Consider the following 24193-nt stretch of genomic DNA (forward strand, 5'->3'; position numbering starts at 1 on the left):
GGGTGGGGGGGGGGGGGGGGGGGGGATCATGGTGTGGTGTTGCTCGGCATCAAGCCGTCCCCCCAGGGCTGATGCCAGCTCCGCATTGGACCGCCTCACCGACGATTAGGACATCTTCTGAGCAGCCTCAAGGACACGAGCGCCCACAGCCTGGCTCTATTAGGATGTACAGAGCCTAACCAGAGGATACAGGCAGAGAACCTGCATCCTAAATGGGCCTGGGACTTTATTGTCTCTGAGATGCTGAGTTATGTTTATTCGCCTTGTTTTACTGGAGCTCCGAGGGCCAGACGGCAAAAACCATCTGAGGATTACAAGCTGGTTGCTGAATGAAAAGTATTGATGCATGTAGGTGGATGTTGACTGCTTGTAGCGAGCATTTAATCAAGAAAATATCCCTTAAATATCTACTTTATTATGCGTGCTGTGTGCACCAAATTAGCATAGAGCTGTGCCATGTATTGCCTTCAGAAGAAACTAAACTGTTTAATTTATGCTCCTCTGCTTAATACCAAGGCTATCTAAAACATTTTGATTTTTGAGTAGCTTTTTACTACTCATGAATTTATTGCTTTTAAAATTGAACTTTTAATATGACATTTAACACAGATGCTGTCAAATATGTTGCCACTGCTGGGAATGATGTTTAAAGAGACGTAAAATAAATTAATCCTTTATTACAGAAGAATAATCTGGTGCTGAGCACTTTTGAAAAATCCAGCCTACAATCAGAAACAAAAAGCGACACCTTGACAGGACCAATTCTCCATAACAACGATTATTTACTTTTTACATGCCAGTCAGTTATTTGTGAACTATATTAGAAAGAAAAACTTTTCTGTCCTACCGGCTCAAAAATAAACATGTGGAGTTTGCTCAGTTCTACTGGGACTTAAACGAGTGCAATGCACTTTGGTCTGATTGGACCCAGTTTGAGCTTTTTGGCAACAAACACTCCGAGTTTGTTTGATGTGAAACAAAAGATGATGAAGTGAGAAAAAAAACACCTGATTTTCACGGTTATGCGTAGTGGAGGATTTGAATTCTTGGAACTACTGAAAACATTAAGGTGTTTTAAATTAAACATTATGGAATCTACCTGTAAAATAGATCATTATTCTGTGTTTTAGGAGGATAAGGACCCAAATCATCTCGGTCCCCAGATCCAAATCTAATTGGAAGCGTGAAAGAAAGTATCCAGATAAATACAAAAAAGCTAAATTGTATGGTTCTCTGGATGGGTCCCTCTTTGTTTAAATGTTTAATCTCAAACTATGTTAGCAGCCACAGCTGTCCTGGGGCAGACAGACAGACAGAAGTGAGGCTGCCATACATCGGCAAGTGTCTTGCCTAAGGACACAACGATGGGGCGGTCGGAGCGGGAGATCGAACCGGCAACCCACCAATTGCAAGATGAACTCCCTAACTTCGGCGCCACTGTCGCCCCAAAAGCAGAATCTTTGCATAGTGGATCAACAAGTTTAATGTGACAATCAAAACTGGTTGCTCACATTCAAAAAAGGATCATAAGGCTACCAGCCGACCGTTAGTGCTCCAGTGGCGACTTATTGCTCCCAGGGGACAAAGTCATACTCACAATATCAGCATGCTAAGCGGTGGGCACTGAAGTTGTTCAGGATGTTTATTAGTTTAAAATGGTGGTCTGTGAAGAATGATGATGATCCTAAGGATCTTCACACTGTGTCACAACTTTAGACCTAATTTTGGTCAACCTGCCAAGCTCCCAACAGGATAATCTCAGTATTTATATTAAAGGCATAATAATTCAGTAGCTTTTTTGAATCTGCATTTTAGAAATCTTTTATTTTAATAACAACTAGATTTTATTTACTGTTTTTTATGGCTTTAGCAAATAATTATTTAAGAACTATTTGCCTTTATGTGTAGTTTTTGTAAGGAGGCATAACCTGCTGCAGTCCAAGTGTTTATTTGCACACTAGCTTTGCCTGTTTTCATCTGTTGATGTCAGCAGTCGCCTGTTTGGAGTTAAAGCTTCATCCTGTCCTGTGTATTGTGTTGTAATGCGCAGGTGAAAAGTCAATCAAACCTCCTCACTCAGTATTCTTTTTTTTTTTTTTTATTCAATGGTGAATCACAGCTTCTTTTATCCACTGTGAGAGCTGTTTGCGCTAATGTGGAGGCGTATCTAATAAAGTGGACTCAGGTTTACCTCCCTATCTGAGTCAGTGTCTCTACAAAGGGACTGAGAGAGCCTTCGGAGAACAGTGTGCTGCCCACAGCCAGTCTCCACTGCTGTGAGTTTTATTCAAGCCGTCATTGCTTTTGTACTTAACCCTGTCTGACAGAAATCTGAATGCATGGATGAAGACAGAAGACCAGACACACTTCTCAGGATATACAGGGCATTTTTCTACATTATGGACAGAAAGGGATACATTGTCTTTAATATAAACTTTGTAAATAAAACTCCTGCTGTTATGTGGGCATATTGTTTCAAACCCAAGGTACCGACAGGTTAAGTTGTCCTTAGACTGATTTTGTGTGGTCCCAGGGCCACACTTTGGACACACATGCCCTAAACATATAGACAGAGTTACAAAGGGATGGTTTAGATCAAAGCATATTCATGTTGCCCAGTCAAAGTCCAGAACAAAATCCTTTTGAAAATCTGGGGCCAGACATTAACTGCTGTTCACAGATCTGCTCCATCCAATCTCATTGAGATTGTGTTATTTTGTAAACAAGAATCTAAAGTCTGATTAACATGATATGAGGTTTGTGGTCCTAACGTGTCAGAATGTATATATGTTGGCAAGGCACACTATTTTTGAGTTCTTAGTGTATGAAGTAAAACAAGAGCTAGAAAAAAAAAAAAACAAATGCACTTAAGTTTTTAGAAAAATATTCTTGTCTCCTACAACGAAAGTTTGTTTTAGGTAACTAAAATTAAATTGAATGGGACAAAATTGTCAGCATTATTTTAAGTGACTACAGTGAGGCTAGGGCGGTGGGGTCAGTGATCCATAAGGTCACTGAAGTGGACAGGGGGAAGGAAAGAAGGGAGCAGGGAGTGCTGGACCATTTGACGCAGATTACAAGTGACAAGCCAACGAGTGTGGTCAGTGGTTGCCCAGCAAGCCAGAACACAACTCACCCAAGCCGAGACAGCAGCAAGTCTCACTCATCTGGTCTCCAACTCTTTACCCTCCCTGAGTGGTGCTGTGCAGAAACACACTCAGTTGAAATCATTTATTCACATCTCAATGTCTTGCTGCCAGAAAGCCACTCCTCTCCATTTGGACTTAACCAGCTCACATTAACATTAAGTCCCTTTCTTTTTTTTTTCCTTTTTTTGCCAACGAAGTCCCACTGGAGCTCGTTCATTTGCGTATTAAAAGCAGCCAGCCATTTCTACCTGACCTGACAGCTGTTCTGCTGGGCAATTTGAGGAGCCAACACTGGTAACTTAATGGCATTTCCCACTATTTGTATTCAGTCTCCTGGATGGTATTTGGTCTGGGTGAAAAGGGATTTGGGTTTTATGGTCGGCAGAGCCCGGCGTACAGGTGTTTATTTGGTCTCTGATGGCTCTTTGCTTGTGCAGATTTAAGTTTGGTCCGGGATGTTGCTGTATAGTTGTGAGACGAGCAGCTGTATCTCTTGCCAGGGCTGGACTTTAATCTCACAGAGATATTTTCTGTTCAGCACTTCTGTTGTACTCATTAGAGGGCCTGTTTGGACAGGGGCGAGTGTTTCTGTGTGTGCACGCTTGATGTGCATAAACACATGTACGCAGAGTGCTTTTACGTGTCTGAGTCCCACCTGTTCCCACTCACCGCAGGGTTAATGGATGCATATGTGTGCAATAGGAGTGCTGTAAACCTGTAACTACTCTCAGCTGGGTGATATAACCCTGCAGGACGGCACATGCTGGCCTCATCCACCCCCTCCCCCCACTAAACGAGAGCACCACCTACTGGCTCAGCTTCTCTTTACCTGACCTGAGGATGACGCATCCATCAAAGCTCCAGCCTGGTAGCTTCCCATAACCATCTGCTGCCATTTCAAGACTGATGCATGGGACTGGATCTCAATGGGTCTGCAGAGAAACACGTTTAGTGGGGGGTTCTGTTTACTGAGGCAGCAGATGAGGCGAGATGGTATTGATATTTCATTATGAATCTAATAAAGGGCAGCCTGTATTGAGTTTTCATTAATAGGGCTGGTTTGGTGCAGATTAACATGTCCGCACACTTCATAATGACTGAGAGAGATGCAGAACAGCTCCAGCTGGGGACTTTAACTCGCCTCTGAGCTCGGACTGCTCTCCCAATCAGCCGCATCCCTTTAGCACTAAAAAGAAAGGGAGCGAGGAAAAGCGATAAAGCCAAAAAGACAGGCTGAGAAACGACATGCAGAGAAACACTGAACAGCCAAGATGTGATTAAAAAAAATAGCATGAGATCAAAAGAAGCTAACAATGCGCATTCACAAAGAAAACAATAAACTATAGGGAGAGAAAAAAGACAGGACCTAATGAACTAAAACAGCCTACTATGCAGGAAGCATTTACTCCCGGATCTGTAACTGCTAGACTCCAGTTTGGATTTGTTCTTGTTTCTTCAAGAAATCATAAGTGCCACCAGACTTAGAGTCATTAGAGAGTGTGGTCCCAGATGAATGTGGTAAAGCTTGCACAGCAACAAACAGACATTAGACCATCGCTAAGATTCATTGTGGATTTTAAACAAAGGAGCAGGTCCCATGGAGTGAATGGTGGCCTGTCCTTGATTTTCATTCTCTCTCTCACTCCCTTTCTTTTCTGTGGCAGAATGAAGCCAAATGGATTTATAGGAATAAAACCAACCCACAAAGCAGAGAGGCTTATACATGGCCCACGTGGAAACACACACACACACACACACACACACACACACACACACACACACACACACACACACACACACACACACACACACACACAGTGACTGAGAGGGTGGCGAATCTAAGGACAGCCTGAACTTTCAGCACCACGGACAGAGTCAGTCAGCAGGGACGCTAATGCACTGCCTTTTGTTATAGCTTTCCTTTTATTCAGCTGCATTTAAACAGAGTTTAACATTTCATGTTTCTTCTGCCTGTGGCCCTGTTATGCTGCCGCTTTGCTCGAACATAAGTTATTTCCTGTGTCAATTCTGGCATCAAAACAAATTATGCATAATGTTGCATATCATATTCCAGCTTCAGGCACACTGCGCTTACTGCAGTCCTCATTTCAAACAGTAGACGTCACTACAGAGAAAATAAGTTTGTACTGTAAGAGCTACAGCAGAAGAAGAATGCAGAGAAATTACTTACGTCATTAATAAGCCTTTACATCTCAATTTCAACTTAGTTTCATGACTTTTTCGGGGCGGGGAGGGATTATGTAACATTTTACAATGATTTTTCCTTCTGTAGTGTAGGTAAGGTTAACCTTAAACTCCATTCATGTATATCAATAGAGAAAGTAAGGGTGTACAAGATGGTGACGAGACCAGCGATATACGGTTTAGAGACAGTGGCACTGAGGAAGAAACAGGAGGCATAGCTGAAGGTAGCAGAGATGAAGACAGAGTAGATGTCTCTACTTATCTTTTTGCTGCAATTTATCCGGCAACATTGTAAGAACTTCATTTTTGTTAGTTTACTCTGTTAAAACTTGTTAATAATGAGTCATATATAGATTTAAGTGCATGTCTAGATTATAAACAGAAGGAAAAAACACACAACAAAATTTTTACTTCAAATACAAATTAAATGTGGAACCTCTAAAATAATAAATTAACTTTTAGAGTGTTACCATTTGACTCATTAAATTCCAATGGTCGTTTTGAGCTCATTGGACTCCAGGAAGCCCCAGGGGAAAGGCTTCAGTAATGTTTTCATGTTAATTTAGCTTTATGAGTAAGGAGGTAGATTGGAAAAGTGGTTCAATTCAGTTTCCAGACCCCCAAAACAGTCAGGAACCACCTTAAGTCAGGTTGAAACCATGTCATCACTCATTAAGACGTAAGATCTCCAGCGGACAGCGGAGCCAGCAAATCCACTCAGCCTTTATGTCGGATGGACAGGGAACCTCGACACAGGTCCTTAAGTCATGGGGTCGCCTCACAGATAGCTAGATGCCGTCACTCTTGGCACAAGCATCAGGCAGCTCAGGTCATCTAAGTTACATTGTTACTGTGACCAACCAAAATGGGTAACCTTGCTGCTGAGTGGACGTGATCAGTCTTTTCAGGACTTACTGAAACAAAATATTTTAGTAAGATGACTCACATCAGCAGTCTTCTGACATGGATGCAGACACAGGGACAGAGGACGCATCCTCCCTCTCAGGCTAACCTATCATAGACGGTATCTTTCTCCTTCCTATTTCCAAATGAGAAAGACGGTATTTCTCCCAAGGTGTCAGAAAGTTTTCCAATTGAGGTATACATTTCACAACCACAGAATAAAACCAGTTGACTTCATTTATTATTTATTTTAGGTCAGTGCCTATTTCCAGCGGTCTTTGTGCAAGAAGGGGGTAGATATTGAACAGGTCACCAGTTTGTCACATAAGCCCATCATCCACATCTCCACATTTGTAACTTTTGTAACTAACACCTGGGGTACTCATCAAGCAGGAAGAATGGCATTCAAAAAGATGGTTACACTAGATTCCTCTTCTGCTACCACTTGTTCAATAAAGACAGGTTTTCTTTGCAGTGGAATCTGTGTGGTGACATATGCTGCTTCAAATGAGAACTGGAGTGTGTTTTTTTGCAGATGTAACATCTGTGACATCTGCTGTGTAAAACGTCACAGCGTTCATGCTGATACCTGAACCAAAATAACTATGCTCAAGCCTAACTGCAGCTTTGCTAAAAAGCAGAGATGCGCATGACTGGCTGATAAGACAGAACACTTCACCTCTCGACAGGGTCTGTGCTTTCATTTCTGTCGATAGATGCCATTTTTGAAGTCAGAAACAGGCATAAATTTGACATTACATTGCAGCCTGCGGTGTAGCACACTCCACCGCCACTGCCCTTCACAGTAGCTGGACTAAATAAAGCCCTTTCACCTCTTTCCATTATCCAAAGCTCTCCAGTGCATCTTAAAGTGGCAGCACCTTCATTAAAATGAGTGATCATCTGGGTCTGTTCCCACAGCAAAAAGCCAAGACTTGTAGACAGTAATGAATGGGCATTTTACCTACTCTTTGTTTCCTCTCTTTAAATTTGTGTGTTTGTTTGTCTTTGTTTATTGTGCTGTTTGCTGTGGGATATTGAGCGAGTGAGGGGCTCCATTTACATGGTCGTCCCAGTGAACGGTTAGTTCATGATCAAAAGGATTTTCTGCTGGCAATGCTAGCCTGGGAGTTGTGCAAAACTCACAGATTTACAGTTCATATGCATTTGGACATCAGTGTCTCATGGATAATATTTGCGTTCCTTTTTGACTCCAGTGTCTATTTGTTGCACCAATAACTGAGCACAATCTCTCTGTTTTTGTCCACAGAAAGTGTCGCAGTACACCATTATTGTCCAAGCCACAGATATGGAGGGCAATCTGAACTTTGGGCTCTCAAACACGGCCACAGCTCTAATTTCTATCACCGACATCAACGACAACCCACCAGAACTGACAGTCCGAACGGTGAGTCCCATTAAAACCACTGATTGATGTTTTATACAACACTCTCTGCACATATTAGTACCCCTGGTAAGGATGTAAATAGCCATAAAATAAAGGAAGCTTTGATTGCAGCAGCAAATTGGTACACTGTGAACGATTATAGAAAAATACGCCCTTTGATTTCAGTGGGGGAAATAATAAATAAACTGGTAGCGATTTCTATAAAACTAATGCAGCTGAAGCATTTTTGCAATTTGTACTTTTTAAGTTGATCAGATTAAATAATGATACACAACATTCTGCTTCACTGAATAAGAAATTGTTCCCCACTGTTCAAAATGGGGAAGACAAAAGAACCTTTCATTCAAATAAGGCACTTGTATGTTGGTCTTAATAAGTCAGGAAATGGTCACACTTTGATGGAACAGAGACTGACACATATCTAAATTTGTCTTACCATCAGTATCACAAAGATTGGTGCCACCATAGCAACCATTTTGTTATAAGTGTCTTGTACACACCTTTACCAAAGGTGGAAACAATATTGGTGTGTGCAGTATCTATAGTTGATTAGGTTTGATTAATTTGTGCTTTTGTATTAATACATTATGCTATGCTATTTTAATCACTAAGCCTAATATAAAAGTGTAAATAAAAATGTTACTTTTGTTTTAAGTGACATGTCTCAACCATAGCACCACCTGTAATTTAAAAAAACCTTAAAATGAGACTTATTTTTTATTACTATTATTTATGAGCTCACATTACAAAATGTCAGTGTGAGATCACTCTACTGCAATAAAAGATTAATTTACTTTACAGTGTTTTTACACATCCTTTCCAGGAGTGCTATAAACATGTAAATTTTTTAAACTCTGTAACCAAATACAGTCTATTAAAAAGGAGAAGTTGGCTTCAAACAAACGAGGGAATGCACTGAGAAATCTGGATGGACATATGTGGAAAAATAGGCTGAGAATATTCTTTGCAACTCAGGAGCGCTGTACAAAACATAACATATGGAGGAAAAGGAAAGGTGCTGACGAAGATGGGCTTTTTTCTCCAGCTCTGTGTTCTGACTGCTTGGTCAGCCCCTGCCTGGTGTGTCTGCAGGCGTCTGGCCTCTGTCCCTGACACGCTTACTTTGCTCTGACAGCACTACGCCTTACACCTGCTTTCTTTGCATTGAGAATTACTGGATGAGATAAGTTATGATAAAGAAGCAGCATTTGGAGGTCGTCCTTTTTAGGGTTTAAACATCTGCATGGAGGCTTTTGAGCATGAGGATCTGCACGCTGGATGTCAGAGAATTCAAAGTGTTGCAAAGTGAGCATGGACGCTGTGATCTCCATCTCCTTGGTGGGATCGTCACCAGAGTGCGTGCCAGTACACATCCAGCCGTGTGCTCTGATTAGAGCTCCTCCCTTGCTGTGAGAGGTAGAGCTGAACCAACAGGCCCACTCGTCCACTCAGCACTGGACTTGGTGTGTGTCGGGGAGGTTGGGTCACTGCAACGAGAGACTGAGAAGTCTCATACTGGGTCATCATAGTGTAAAACACAAAGGCTGCAAACATGGAGTAAGATATGTATGATGTTTGCAATGGTATCCTCACCACTCCAACTTGCTGGGAATCTAGTAATAACATCAACCCAAAGTAGTGCAGAAATCTGGAGGGGAAGACAAAGGATACATGGCTTCCAGCATTTTTCCACCAACAACAGCCCCTAAAAAATGCAGCATAATCAATGGCTTTATCTAATCTAATTTCCATGTAAATCCAGCTGTTCTCAGAAAGCCTCAAAGGTTTGTTAGGGAACATGACTGAACAGAAAGCAGGAAGACCAAGAAAACAAAGCAGGGTTACAATAAAGTTATTCTTTTGTCCCTCTATGTTTACATTTAATGAATCAGCAGCAAATGGAAAAGATAAAATAACAAGTTAGAAACTGGACATTAAAGTTAGCTATACAAAAGAAGAAAAATATACAGTTCTGATTCGAATAAAGCACATATCTAATGGGATGATGTAAAAAAAAATAAAAAATAACTTACACTTTTGTGGAAAAAAAAATGTATTTACAAGAATATATCCTGTGCAGAGACTAGGTGGAACAGCTTATTCTGTTTGTTGGGAGGCGTGACGCTTATACAGTTCAACAGCTGCTGGGAGGAAGCACCTATGATAACACTACTTTGTGCATGTAGGATGCAATGTAGATCTGTAGCGTCACAGCATCATGCATTTGCCGGAGCTTCCCTGTCTCCCATCACCTGCGCTGCTATTTTGTTATAAAACAACATCCAGCTGTGAACCTCTCACTGAGCACTGTTCAAGCAACAGAAGGGGCTGAGCACAACGGAAATTAGAAATGAATTATATATGATCACATGTAGTCTAGACAAATATACTCTAACCTTTTATTCTTAATATAAATTTGTTTAGAATTTAAAACCCAACAATTTGGACCAAAGCGATGCACAGTTAAGTAAAACAAACCAAATAGCATAGTATGTATTATGATGACCAATATATATATTCCTCAGTGCACTTGATTATATCTGTCTAATAGTACATCCATGTAAAGCCTCTGAAATGACATCCACAACCATAAGATTTGTTTTCTGTATTTTTAGAGTGACGTGATTCAAAAACAAGTTATTTGGATTCAGAAATAATTTGTAAAATATCAGCCAGTAGAGAAGATAAATTCTACCATCTGTGACCTCCCTCCGTCGTTTTTTTGTAAGGCCAGCGATGCAGCATGTCGCTTTTTCTCTTTTTCAGTCCTGCATCAAAATGACCAAAATGACCAAAAATAAGACATTTCAGAGGCTATAAAAGCCGCTCTCCAACTGGTCGGACTGAGCCTGAGCTATTCTGCAGATATCTGTACGTGAAAGGCTGTTAGAGACATAACTCCCAATACCTTACAGATGCAACTGCATTGAAAGGTGACTCTGCGTACAGACACTCCTGGCTGAATGCAAGCACAAAACGTAAAAAAACTATATATAATTTTCTTCCCACTCCATAACTATGAGCTAACTTGCGTGGGTCTGACAGAAAATCCCAATAAAAAACATTGAAGTTTGTGGTTGTAGCGCAACAAAAATGTGAAAAACGTTCAACAAACAAATACCTCGGCCAGGCATTGTATACGCTCGCAGAAACTGTAACAAGGTTGTTATTAAAAGGCTGGTTCACTTTATCCTGGTATGTGACTCAGATATGGTAATGAGTAAAAATGAATAAAAGGCTGTTTTTGTTTGCTCTTTCCACTGCTTTGTCATTTTCTGTAACTTGTTTTTGCTTCCCACACAAACAGCGCGGCTCGCAACAGTTCAGTAATTATTTTTTGTGACAGACGCAGGAAGAGTTTATTGGTTTCTGGTGGACTGGGAGCAAAGGGAAAACATGCGCATGTTAATTAGCTGAAATTACTCGAACAAGGGGAAACCACGCTAATATGTTGCTTCTGATTCGATGAAAAGAAAAGGTAAACGTGTGCATTCAGCCCTGACCGCCGGTCTGAAAGTGCTGCACTCGCTACTTGTCTGTCATTGTATTAGAAATGGCGACAATCACAACGGTTTTAGCATCGACTCTAACCAAGCGCACAAAAACAAGAAGTGGGCGCGTTAAAAGTGTGCGATTGAAACAAAATACCTAAATCTAAACTGCTAGACAGATGCAGGTGCAGTTCGGTTTGGTTTAAAAGCGGAGGAGACGCAGCTTCATCTTTCTGACATCTTTCTTCCTGCCAGAAAGGAACTTTAGAACCGCAGAGCTTCAAACCTTTTCATTTACTCATTCGGTTTCGGTCTGAGCCAGTGGATTTCATCTGCTGCGCCCTGCACCCGTGCAACAGATTTTTGTGCGGCACCGTAGCCTCACTTTCTCCTTTTGACTGAACTGAATTCAAACGCTAGTTCAAACCTGTGGGGCGAAATAAAACAAGACCGAATAAAAAGAACGACGGCGCTGCTCTCAGAGGTGACAGAGAGAGATTTTAGTCCCCAGGCACAGAAACCGTGAACATCAGATGGACTTTAACTATCTTGACTCAAGGTTGACTCGGATCCTTTTGACTCAGGTTTTAGATAATAAACTTAAGTAAAACTGACTGATGTATAACCACTTACATTTTTAAACTATCAATCTTTAATTACAGTTTTGGTATTTTTACTTCTACAAAAAGGCTTCTGTGAATCTTAGTCCTAAACTATCAGTTCTACAACACATACAGTGTTTAATTTGTCCCAAATGCTAGCTAATAAAATAAAGACATTTTTTTTAGAAAAGCTTGTGGTTGCCTGATTTTTAGCCACAAAAACACTGTAAAAAAAAAAGGGGGACTAAAAATAAGTAAAATCTTGTTGACATGAACGCGTTTGTCCTTGATTTGAGCTTGGGGAGTTGAAATGATCTGCCAGTGGAATAAGATTTTTGTTCTCAAAATAGGAGCAACTCATCTCCATCATCTTATTTCCAGTGCAGTATATCTAATGATCTTATTTCAGGGGTCAAAATAGTCATTCCATTTGCAGATAATCTTTTTTTTCCTACGCAAATCAAGGACAAATACATTTATTTTAAGAAACTTTCACTTACCTTTAGTTCCCTTTTTGCTGTGCGCAGCAGATGTAGAAATGATTAAAGAAATCAGAGAACAACAGAGAGCTCCAGGCCCTGACTGAATGCGACACGTTTCCTGAACTGTAGAAGCAACATCAGGGTCCATCAGGGAGGAATCCCAGTTGCAAGCTGCAAAGTCATGTGTACTACTATTGCAGATTGTGAAAGATAAATGGAAAGTTTCATCCCTGTAACTGATTCATTTGAAAATGTAAACCATCGACTAAGGTGAAAATGTTATACATTGCAAAATTATTACATGCAGACTATTTATGAACTAATGTCAGACTAAAAAATAAAAATGGCCCACAATGTGCTGATGGGCCCTTGCCCACCCTGAACCCACCCACTTTCTATGACATCCCTTTCCAGTTTTGCAAAGCGAACTTTAGCGGGGTTTTTTTTTCCTCTTTTCTTCTCCTCCTAAATTCAAATTACCACCAGCCTTCAGCAGTTAAAAACAATTAAATGTGTTTGCATATGATGCAAACAACTCAGGTCTTTCAGAATACTGCTGGAATTGCTCTGGCTGCAACTTAACTTGAAAATATCCATAAATATGGGTGCTCTGTCTCCTAAATGCAGGTATGTTTATCTTATTAAAATACGGGCAAAGTGTTTCTTCCCAAAGAGGTGATATTTGCTCAGTAGAGCTGTTTTTAAACAAACGGATTTCCGTTTGTGTGACGTTTGGGAATTGAATGGCCACGCAACATGTGATTTGCACGCATTTAACGGGTTTGTCCTCGGGTCTTTAATCCGACCCTGCAGTGTCCAGTGCCTGTTCTCAAGGGCCGGTGTGCCGCATGTTTTAGATGTTGTCCCTATTCAACTCCTTTGAATCAAATGAATGGTTCAATAGCGGCCCTAAATAGCATGCTAATAATCAGCTGTATTGAAACAAGGACACATCTAAAACCTGCGAAGCGCCGGTTCTTGAGGGCTTCAGCTGGACAGAACCTGATCCGAGTTTTCTGCCACTGAAGGGATTTAGGATATTTATGCACCTCTACATGTTTTAGCATTTCTCCTCAACCTCTGGCCACACCTCTCACTGTTTCACGTCCCCCCTCAGATAAGGTTAAATTGACAGGTCAAAGGATTTATTTACTGAGGCTTGTCTTTCGATCCTTTTCACAATCTCTTTTGCTCAGAGGCTGCTCAACAATTTTGACTGTCAGGAGACCGACACGTGACAAATTTTTTGAAGGTTAAGCTGAAGGACCGAATCATTTGGCGGGGCAGAAGAAAGGGAGGAAAAGAAGCCACATTAAAACACCGTTTTAGTCACGCTGAAGGAAGTAAAATCTGGTGGGCAAAAACAGTTAAAATGTCTAGAGGGAAAATTGGATTATTGTGAAGCAGGGGGAGTCTGGACTTGGTGTGTTTACCTTTGAGCACCTGTCCCTCAACATCTAGATAAATGCTTCCCATCATGCTGTAAATTCCTCTCCTGGCTCTCCAGCTGTCATGCAGCTTCCTCCGCAGCTAGTTTACAGGAGTGTTGTTTCAGATTGCAATATAATGAAGATCATTAGCCAAAGATTATTCCTACTGCTGCCTTAATCACAGCACTTATCTAATTACTTATTAAGACCTGGATTTGCTTAATGCACAAAATCCAAATTAAACGGGTAAACACTTAATTGAAAAATCCATTTGTTCAATTAAAGAGTTGCATCTGAGCAGATATGGTGCGGAATAAAACTCTCCATTAAAGTGATGGAAGATATAATTTTCTATTATCCACATTTGAACAAATAAGCTTTTTCCCTCTTTTCTGTGTCTCTTAATTTCCAGTTGGTGTTGCAGCCACTTTGGGTTTGTGCTTTGTCTGCCTGACGCAGCTTGTTTTAAACGACAGAAATGTAGCTAAATTCTGTAAAGATGGCTGACAGCGCGAGCAAATGATTCAAATAAGTCATCAACAAATACTCTAGGTTTTACAGCGACATCACCCTAATGCTCTGTTCGCCTATTGAACCCTGTTGTCGTCACCTACTCCGCTCTCTTCCTCCTGCGCAGTTCGCTGGGGAGGTGCCGGAAAACAAGGTGAACGTGGTGGTGACCAACTTGACGGTGGTGGACCGGGATCAGCCCCACAGCCCCAACTGGAACGCTGTCTATCGCATCGTCAGCGGCGACCCCTCCGGACACTTCACCATCCGCACCAATCCCATCACCAATGAGGGAATGCTTACAGTGGTCAAGGTAGAAAACGGAGCTGCCGCCTCTGCATGTAGTTCGGATGTGTTGAGGTGTACGCCCGATAATGTGTCCTCTTATTAGCAATTTCTTGATCTTGCGAAGGTTATCACCTGCCACCATAATGACAGCAGGTTCACACCTGAATAGTTTATTTTAACTGAGTTGTCGGACTTTTCAATCTCTGATCCATATTACCTTGCAGCCAGTTACTGGTTTCCTGGCTTTCCCCTCGTCACCTCCGTTTCCCTCTTTCCCCCATGGGTTCTTCTGCAGCCGGTGGATTTTGAGATGAATCGCGCCTTCATGCTGACAGTGGTGGTGTCCAACCAGGCCCACCTGGCAAGTGGCATCCAGTCCTCTCTTCAGTCCACGGCCGGAGTCACCATCTCTGTCCAGGACGTGAACGAGCCGCCTGTCTTCCCCGTCAGCCCCAAGATGATCCGCTTCGAGGAAGGGGTGCCGGCGGGGACCACCCTGACGGTGTTCGCGGCTCAGGACCCAGATCACTTCATCCACCAGATTGTCAGGTATGGGTCTGGATGAAAAACACTAGAGATACATTCTGCACAATAATGTTTTTTTATTATTATTATTCTGGCAAATTGGGAGTTTTTTGAGCATGTGATGGGTCAAAGGCAGACCCATCACATGCTCTGCCTGTCGCTCATGAATTGTGATTTTAAAGACATTGTTGCATGTTTCACTCATGACCTGTAAGGGAATGCTTTGATTTTCTGTAATTGAGGTTTTGTGGAGAGGTTATGAGTGGATACTATCTTGCCTGTAATGGACAACACTCTAAAGGTTTTCATATTGGTAAATTAGGATTAGTTGACATTCTCTCACAGTGAATCCACCACATAAGTCCCCACGTTAGGGCTGAGCGATACGGGGAAAATTCGATATTTTGGTTTAACATAGTGAAAACGTATCAGCTGTGTTTAACTCACAATTTCCTCCCTCATCTTTTTGTTTTCCCATCATCACCAATCCCAACCACTCCCCGTGTGTCTTACCATTTCGGTCACAAAAATCTGCGTCAGGTGTGGGCATACAGGGCACTAAAAGTTTGTTATCTTCAAGCACTGTTAGTCCGTAGGAATGGTGCATTCATTGACTGAGCTGCTAAATGAGGCATACACAGACTGGTCAGAGGCCATCAAGGCTCTGTTGGTGCATCTTCATGTATACTTAAGTGACAGGTTTTTTGGCCTTAACTTTAAAGTTAAGATGTACATCAATATGTTAAATGGTAAATGGACTGAACTTATATAGCGCTTTTCCAGTCATGTTGACCACTCAGTGTTTTATACTAGAGCCACATTCACCCAAACAAACTCACCAATGCCCACAAATTCATGCACTGCATATCGGTAGTCAACTTTAAGTGCCTAAAAGGGCCTTGCACGGGGCCACATCACCATGCGACAGGGGTATCGAACCCACAACCTTCCCATTGCAAGACAAATAAATGCTTTTGCATTTATTTATTACAGAATAAATGGAAAAGCATCCAACGAGCAAAGGATAACCTGGTACTTGAGATGGATACGGATTGATCAAGACCACTTCAAAGGACTAAAGGAAAAGTTTGACGTCAACCTTTAAAACTGACAGTGATTGCACTTATTTTTAAGCAGGAATGTATAAGTTAAAATGCTGGCTATGATCGCGACTATTGTTGACAGACATTGGGACTCAAATTTCTGGCCACTGGGGAAATACACGTCCATTATTGACTTTTCTATTAAAGCGGTCACCCAAACAAGGAACTGGGATCAGCCTGAAGCGTGTTATTCATTTGTAGTTAAACGTTTCCAATATTTTGTGCACTTTCCGTATCAATCCTCCCAGAATATTGAGCTTCACAGGCGTTTAATCAGAGCTGAAAGCTTTCTTCACAGTTTGCGTCTCGGAAACGACATTCTCCGCTGATCTCCCGCCCACGTCCCAGTTACTTACCCCCCTTAGTTGCCAGGCGACGGGTGTGAGGAGGTCACTCTGTAACGAGCCGGACGCCGTGCGTCTGCCCTCCCAGGATCCCTGCCTTCCTCTCCATTGATTGCTTGTGTCCTAACCGGGGCGACGCGTGGCGGGGACGGTGCCATCCCAGCATCGACCCTGCGCGACAGAAACTCCCACGTGCCCGCTGAAGTCCAGCTTCGCCGTTCCACTCCGCTGCCAGCGGGCAGGGATGCAGATAGATTTTTCTTAATGTCAGCGAGGCAGCCATGTCTACGGCGAAACCTGGTGGAAATGTTATTGTGCCGACAGAAAGGGAGGTGAAAGAAAGAGGCGTACTCGTGTGCGAGAGGCACCGCCGTCTATTCTTCACGCAAACCATGCTGGTCTGAGCTCACCTGCCCTTTGAAAGAAGTTACTTTTCATACACTGTACTCTTTTCTCTCCTCGCTACTTCCTGCTCCCTCCCGCTGACCCCCTCATTTTCCTCTCTGTCAGTCGGTGCGTCTCTTATTGATGTGAGCTCAGAGCTGCTTTCTCCTCCTCAGGAGTTTTGCCAGCAGTCGCTCAGCTCACGGCGGCATAGTCTCTACTCCTGTATTCCCTTTAGGCAACCTCGCTTGAACCTCCGCGCACAAAAGACACAGAAATGCACAAACACGGGCTGCTAGATGCACACCGCCGTCATGCAGGCGAATACCCGCAGAGCATGACTGAAAGCCCTGCATCGTGGATGGGAGCGGAGCCAGCTTTGGCTGTTTTATGCTTCTGAATTTCTTGCCTTTATTTCACTCCCTCTCGTTCTCTCTGGAGGAAAGAGAAAACAAGATTATGTGAAGCCAAGACTGTTTGCCAGCTGATTTTACTGTTTGATGGGATTTAAGAGGCAGCAAGACTGAATAAATGTGGGTTTGTATGCGCGTGTTTATGTATTCCTTGTAAGTGTTGATTATTAGCCTCTGCAGCGCGAGGACATTTGTTTTGCGTGTGAGATCATGACGGAGATTATTCACTTAGAGAGATCTTAGTTTCAAGCTGGATCAAATGTGCTGTGTCCTTGACTGGCAGCTCGACAGGGAGACTCAGCATCCAGTGCACTGCAAAGTACCGCTTAAACTTTTTCACATTTTGTCACTTTACAAAACTCAACATAATTCATTGGGATTTATATAAAGAATCAGTACAAAGTAGAGCCTAACTCTGGAGTGTTTTTCTTTTTTTTTTACATTTTTGGAAGGCTTTGAGTTTTAATTTCCATTGTAGCTCTGGTTGCAGTTTTAAAGTCTCTCCTGCTGGAATGTGACTCTCTGCCCCAATCTCAATTCATTTTCATCCTCCAGCTGTTTTTTTTCTTGGATCACCTTGCCTTTAGCTTCGTCTAAACTCATTGTGAACCTTGCTTTTACAGAAACGATATCTGCACGGCATGATGCAGCCACTGCCATGTTTTAAACAGGATTTAAGTTCATTGTAGTCTCACAGTTACGGGGCAGGGTGGAGCATTACTCCACATCACATTTTCCGGATTATTATTTGTAGAAAAATTCTGAAAACCGTAGTTTTCCTTCTACTTTCACAATTATCCTGTTGTTTTTGAGGCTCCGTTGCTGCTGAAACAAAGATCTGAACTTCCAGTGATTCACATCCGTGCTAAACGTTTGGCAAACAAAGTGGTCAAAGGCATAACATAAATGGCAAATAATGTTAGAGTTTAAGGAGCTCCAAACAGAGCCTGCCATTTTCAATCCAATTCAATTTTATTTATATAGCGCCAATTCATGAAACATGTAATTTCAAGGAACTTTCCAAAGTCAAATTCAATCAGATTATACAAATTGGTCAAGAATCCAGCAGATTGCATCAAGTCTTGACAAGCAGCATTCACTCCTCCTCAAAGAGCGTAGAGCCACAGTGGACAGTCGTCTGCATTGTTGATGGCTTTGCAGCAATCCCTCAAACTGAGCAAGCATGAAGCGACAGTGGAAAGGAAAACTCCCCATTTTCTGATTTTACAAGTGGTGAATATGTATGGAAAGCAACCTGGTGTCATGATTTAGGACTGATTATTCCACTCCATGCTCCACTCCTCTCAGCCGCCAGTCACTATCCAGTCTGTTCAGTCACCACTTAGCATCTTAATCAGTTCCACCTGCTGCTGAAATCAGTTAGTCTGTACTCTGCACACCTTTCACTCTGCCTATATATACCGGCTTCATCCTACCACTCCTTACCAGAACGTCTTGTCTTGTTCCCCGTCTGCATGTATTGTTCCCCAGTGTCTTCTTATTGTTTTCCCTGTGTAATCCCTCGGACCGGTTCTCCCCCAGCCCTCGCTAGTGTGTTTACTAGTGCTTATGTGCACCGCCTGAAAAAGGTTTCTATTGGGAATTCTGTCTCTCGTTCTGCTCACACTGGACTGGGAACACTTTGGCGGCTTCTAATTAAGTCTGGCTCTGCATGTAATTCCTGGTCAGTCTGGTTCCACCTGCAACTACTTGTCAAGTCTGCGTCTGCATACAGCTTCTGGTCAAGTCTGGTTCTGTCTTCACACCACGCCTGCATCGTATTGTCAAGTCTCTGTTTGCCTGCTTCGTCTGGCCAGTTCTGCATCTACCTGCATCCACAGATCATCTGCACGCCTATGCCACTTCCAACTCTGTGTTCGGCTGAATTTCCTGGTTCATCACGTACAGAAACATTACACCTGGCGGATAAATTCCCACTGGAATGATGTCTCTTGGGATGTCATCAACCCAGACACAAAGCACAGCATTATATATATATATATATATATATATATATATATATATATATATATATATATATATATATATATAGGAAAATCCTGCTCTACAAGCCCATGTTTTCTTTTCAGCTATGCTTTTATAGTCAGTGTAAATTTGATGATAGAAAAAATACACCAATGGTCAGGAAGATCTCCGGGAACTAGAAAAGAAGATTAGGGTTAAACTTTCTGCTAAATTTACAACAGGGTGTTTGGAGATACAGTACAGCATTTAACTGCAGTGGCTGCAAATAAGTGCAGCAGGGGGTGCCATCTTGCTGAGGGAGGAGATGAGAGAGCCAGACACTGCCGCACAAAGAGCACAATCGTACCTGCTGGGCAACAGCAGGACAAGCTCTTACAAAGGAAATGATTTCTCTTTTCAGTCTTTTTACAGATAAAAGCAGATATTTGCATGTTTTGATTCTCACTGTCTGAATAAATGCCGTTTTTGTTACTTTCTTCAGATTCTGACATTTACATAAACTAAGATCACTATGCCTTTAAATGGCTTGGGAAGGCTCAGATGATGTCCTGGCTGTGGAAACTTTTGATGGTTACAATATTCTGGTAAAACCGAGACACATCTGTGGAAGTGTTTTAAGACAACATCTCGAACCCGGCTGCTTGCTTGTGTGACATCACAAAGACATCAAAGCCAACAAGTAATGAAGAGAATTCTGGATCTCCACTTTCATCCTTGGGTACAATTTTCCAATGCCTGAATGTGTCATGTTCATCTGCTTAAGCAATTATTTAAGAAGAAGAAAGTACAAACAAAACTTCAATATCCTGTGGTCTGATGAAGCTGATTTTGATGGTTTGGCCTTAGAACATCATCTCATCTGTGTAGCATAGAGGTGGCAGCATCGTGCTGTGGCCATTCATTCTGTTGCACTTCCTAAAATCATGACATCAAGATGAAAGAACGCTATGTGGAAATATGGACACATCTCAAAACTTTCGCCAAGGAGTTAAAAATTGGACACAAACAAGGGTTCTAAACTGACAATGACCACAAAAATCCATGTTTTGGAGCAGGGATCACAAATCTCAAATCACAGTAGAAAAATATGAGGGTAGAGCTGAAAAGGTGAGCAAATTGACCAAATACTAAGGACATATATGTGAATTTGAAAGAAAGTTTAAGAAAATCTAATAAAAATATTAGTGTCATGTTTTTTTTTTTTTGACATATTTGATAAATTAGACAATTATTGACAAGTTCATTTATTTCAGTAACTCAGTTCACTAAGGGAAACACATTTTATTGATTAACACAGACTGATGATGTTTTAAAGACTTCACTTCCGTTAATTATGATTTGTTACTCTTCTCCAACTAATAAAAATTCAGCGTTTAAGATGAGAATATTGCATCAAACCAATAAAAAAGCAACAATTTTCATGCAGAAATGGGGGCTTACTGGAAAGTATGATCAAAACTGACCGAAAGGTTGTTGTTTTTTTCAATAAGTGCTTTTAATCTGACAAACAAGCCTCTTAGAAATGTACATTTGAATGTATTGAACACGAGTGTATAATAGTTTTTGAAATCTCAACTGATCTAAAACAGGAAGGTTTTAGTCTGATTTAATGTCAGACAAGAAATGGTTGTTTCTTTTCATGCTTTGCATGTAAATATATTGTTTCAGCTGTATTGACTCTGGAAACAAAGTAGCTTTAGCTGGAGGTGATATTGGTTTCCTGAGTCAAAGTGAGGCTCTGGCTAGCTGCTGTCACAGCCTCCAATTTTCGCTCCTTTAATTAAACCTCCTTTTTCATGCCTTTTATGTTCCACTGGCCGTGTTTACAGATAAACCCGGCTCTGATCTCTTTCTGACCCCCTTTCTTTTCCTTCCTCTGTCTCCGAACCCATCTCTTGTCATCATGGCAACACTAACCGTCTGGTGAGACTCACGATTAAGCATTTCTCGTTAGACCCGACTGACTCCGTACACTTGATCAGCTGTTATTACCGCAGTTAATGGGATTTGTAAATGCGAATCTGAGCTGCTATTTTCAGCCTCGAGGATGACAGTGATGGTCGCCTAGCGGATACATAGACGCAGGGTTTTCTAGGCTCTTTATGCTTATGAGCTGCTGCGTTCGTAAGTGTGACAAACATATGCTTCTTTCTCCTTGTCACTACAGTGTTTCTAAGAGGTTCGGCTGCTATGGCTTGTTATGGGAACGAGCGTTCAACCTCATAAAAGCTAATTTGGATCAACAAACAAAAGCCTTAGATTTGCTGATATCAGAGTAACAGCGAGCTGCAAAAGTCATCCTATGGAAAAGTGCTTGTTGTTCTCAATGTAATTAATCTGTTTGGTTTATTTTTTTGTTCTTTCTGTATGTGCAGGTACTCTAAATTGTCAGACCCAGCTAACTGGCTGAAGATCAACAGGACCAATGGTCAGATTACCACCATGGCCTTGTTGGACAGAGAGTCCATGTATGTCAAAAACAACATGTATGAAGCCACATTCTTGGCATACGACAATGGTAAGTCTGGTAAGTCAGGATACGTGTTTTTTTTTGTGTTAAAGCAACAGTACCAAGAAAAGTATTACCAGTGCCTTGGAAAAGTAGTCACGCACGTTGAATTTGTTAACATTTTTGCCACATTACAACCGAAAAACCAGTGAACTTTATTGGGATTTTATGTGACAGACCAAGTAGCAAATAATTGTAAAGTAAAGAAGATCATATATATTTTCCTTTGTCATAATTTTATTTAAATTAAAGTTGTGACAATGTTGGTACTCATTTCTATACTTCTTTAATATTCCCAAATAAAAATCTGTCCAACCACTTGCCCTTAAAAGCCACCTCATTCATAAAAACCTGTATGTGACTTACTCTCAGCATAAACACAGCTGTTCTTTGGAGGCCTCAACAGGTGCTTGAACTATTTATCTATCAGCCGCGCCGTCAACAAGTTTTCTAATGCTGGACGCATTTGCAGTGAATGGGGAGATGGCCTACCCTTGTATTTAGAACACACCCCAGCTGGCGGCTGAAAATAGGCACGTCAGGGTGTGCTTGCTGTCAGTGACACAGGGCCCACATGGGGCAAGGCGCCAACTACTCCGTGATATCTTCTTCTCCTTTGGCTAAAGTGTCTGGAAGCTACCTTTAGCTGTATTCAGCCGGAAAACGTGAGGAAATTATGTCTTCTAAAACTGGGACTGTTTCTGTGGGATTTCGCAGCCTTGAAGGGGTGGAGGTGGGGGGGGGGGGGGGGTAGAAGTGGTTGTGCATGGTGGAAGCTGGAGAGATTCACCTATGGCACTTTTCACTGTCCTATCTTCCCAGGTATACTGGTGTATTAAAAAATGTGCTATTTAAGGATAAAGATCATGAAAATAAGGAGCTTTTTTGGAACTTCGAGTCATGTGGCGTCTTTTAAGTAAATGTTTCACTTTTGATGTGCTCCCATTCTGAAGAGCGCATGTGTATTCGAATCAGTGGTGTGGAGTTAGTCACAGTGTTAAGCTGCTTACTGACTGGGTGTGTTGCTTTTGCTGCGGTGTCATTGACCAAATTCTTTCTGGTCATATTTAAGGAACAATCTACAATTTGGGGAATATAAACTTACTTCTACAAGTACCCCTAAATGATCAGATCATTATTAGCCAAAAAGCACATCTCCCCAAACCCACGGTCCCCAAAATAACACACCATGATGGGGGCAGCATCATCCTTTGGTAAAGCTTTTTCCAACAGAGACAACAGAAGCTGGTTGGATTTTATCAGATAGCTGAAGCTAAACACAAGGGGAATGGCTGAAGACAATCTACTAGGCTCCTAACAACTTCAGACAGGGCCAGAGATTAACCTTTCAGCAGTGCAACAAACATACATCCATAGCTAGAATGACAGATTTTGGATCTAAATCTTTTCAGGCGTTGGAAAGCCCCAGTTAATCTTCAATGAAGTGTCTCCAATGAAGACCCTGTTTCAAGATTTGCAAGTTAATTTTCATACATGCTCTTTATCCATTCTGACTGAGCTAACCCTGTTTGGTCAAAGAAAAAAGTGCAATTGCTGGATCTGCAGGAAAACGTAGCAGCTGTAAGCCGATTTTATGCTATTGTGGACTACTTTGTATTGTTCTATGACATAAAATCCCAAAAGATTACTTTGAACTTTGTGGTTGTAACATAAAGCACATAAACATTTCAAAGGGGTTTGTATACTTTTGCAAGGCACTGCATGGAGTGTCAGCTGGTCTGCAGCTTTACGTCTCAGTGGAATATTGCAGTCTGACACCATGGATGGATTCCCATGAAGTTTGGTGAAGTCGTTTTAAAAAAGTGTCTCCCAAGGGCATGTTTCTGTTTTCCTGTAGTGCAATCATGAGGCTGCTATTAGGGCCTTTGCCCAAGACATTTCATACAGCATTGATAGACTTAAGTACTCATCAACATGAGTGGTTACAACTTGCAGGTCAAAATGCTACTTTTAGCTCAAAGCCCTCCTGTGGAGCAATGCTGAGGTGCCTGGATGCTGTAGAATCTTGTTTGTTTCCTTTGATAAAGATATCAAAGGTGTTTATTTTCTGCTTTTCTTGTTTAGAATCAAAGGACTAAGTGGATCACAGCTCAATCAAATAACCCATTTCCTCACTATTAAGGCAGAATAATTTAGGTATTTTTCAAGGATTAAGATGGAGGGTGAATTTGCGGGAAATTGCACTGAATCTCTGTCTCTCAGCGGCTTGTGTAGGCTGGAAAGCAGCCTTCAAATCATGTCGAGTCAGTTTCGTTTAAAAAGCCAAACATCACAGATTTGCCCCAGGGGAGGTTTAAAAATGTGTGCAGCATACAAAACCCTCTGTTTTGATACCTTGAATTTAGCTAAAGAAATAAATCCCCAGTTTACATTTAATAAAACCCTGTAGGGTGAGAAACGTTGTGAAAAGGACAAAACGTGGAAAAATGTATGGGGATAA

The 24193-nt window shown here is 41.6% G+C and overlaps 1 protein-coding gene across 1 annotated transcript in view; it reads left to right on the forward strand.

The window, feature by feature from the left end:
* cdh4 (cadherin 4, type 1, R-cadherin (retinal)) overlaps positions 1 to 24193 on the forward strand; it is a 370809-nt gene that overhangs the window by 330775 nt on the left and 15841 nt on the right. Inside the window, exons 10-12 of the mRNA XM_012862220.3 lie at positions 14308 to 14493; positions 14764 to 15017; positions 21599 to 21741. Coding sequence (XP_012717674.2) covers positions 14308 to 14493; positions 14764 to 15017; positions 21599 to 21741 — 583 coding nt within the window. The remainder of the gene's footprint in view (positions 1 to 14307; positions 14494 to 14763; positions 15018 to 21598; positions 21742 to 24193) is intronic.

The sequence above is a fragment of the Fundulus heteroclitus genome, chromosome 20 (genome assembly GCF_011125445.2).
Source record: "Fundulus heteroclitus isolate FHET01 chromosome 20, MU-UCD_Fhet_4.1, whole genome shotgun sequence".
Taxonomy (NCBI): Eukaryota; Metazoa; Chordata; class Actinopteri; order Cyprinodontiformes; family Fundulidae; genus Fundulus; species Fundulus heteroclitus.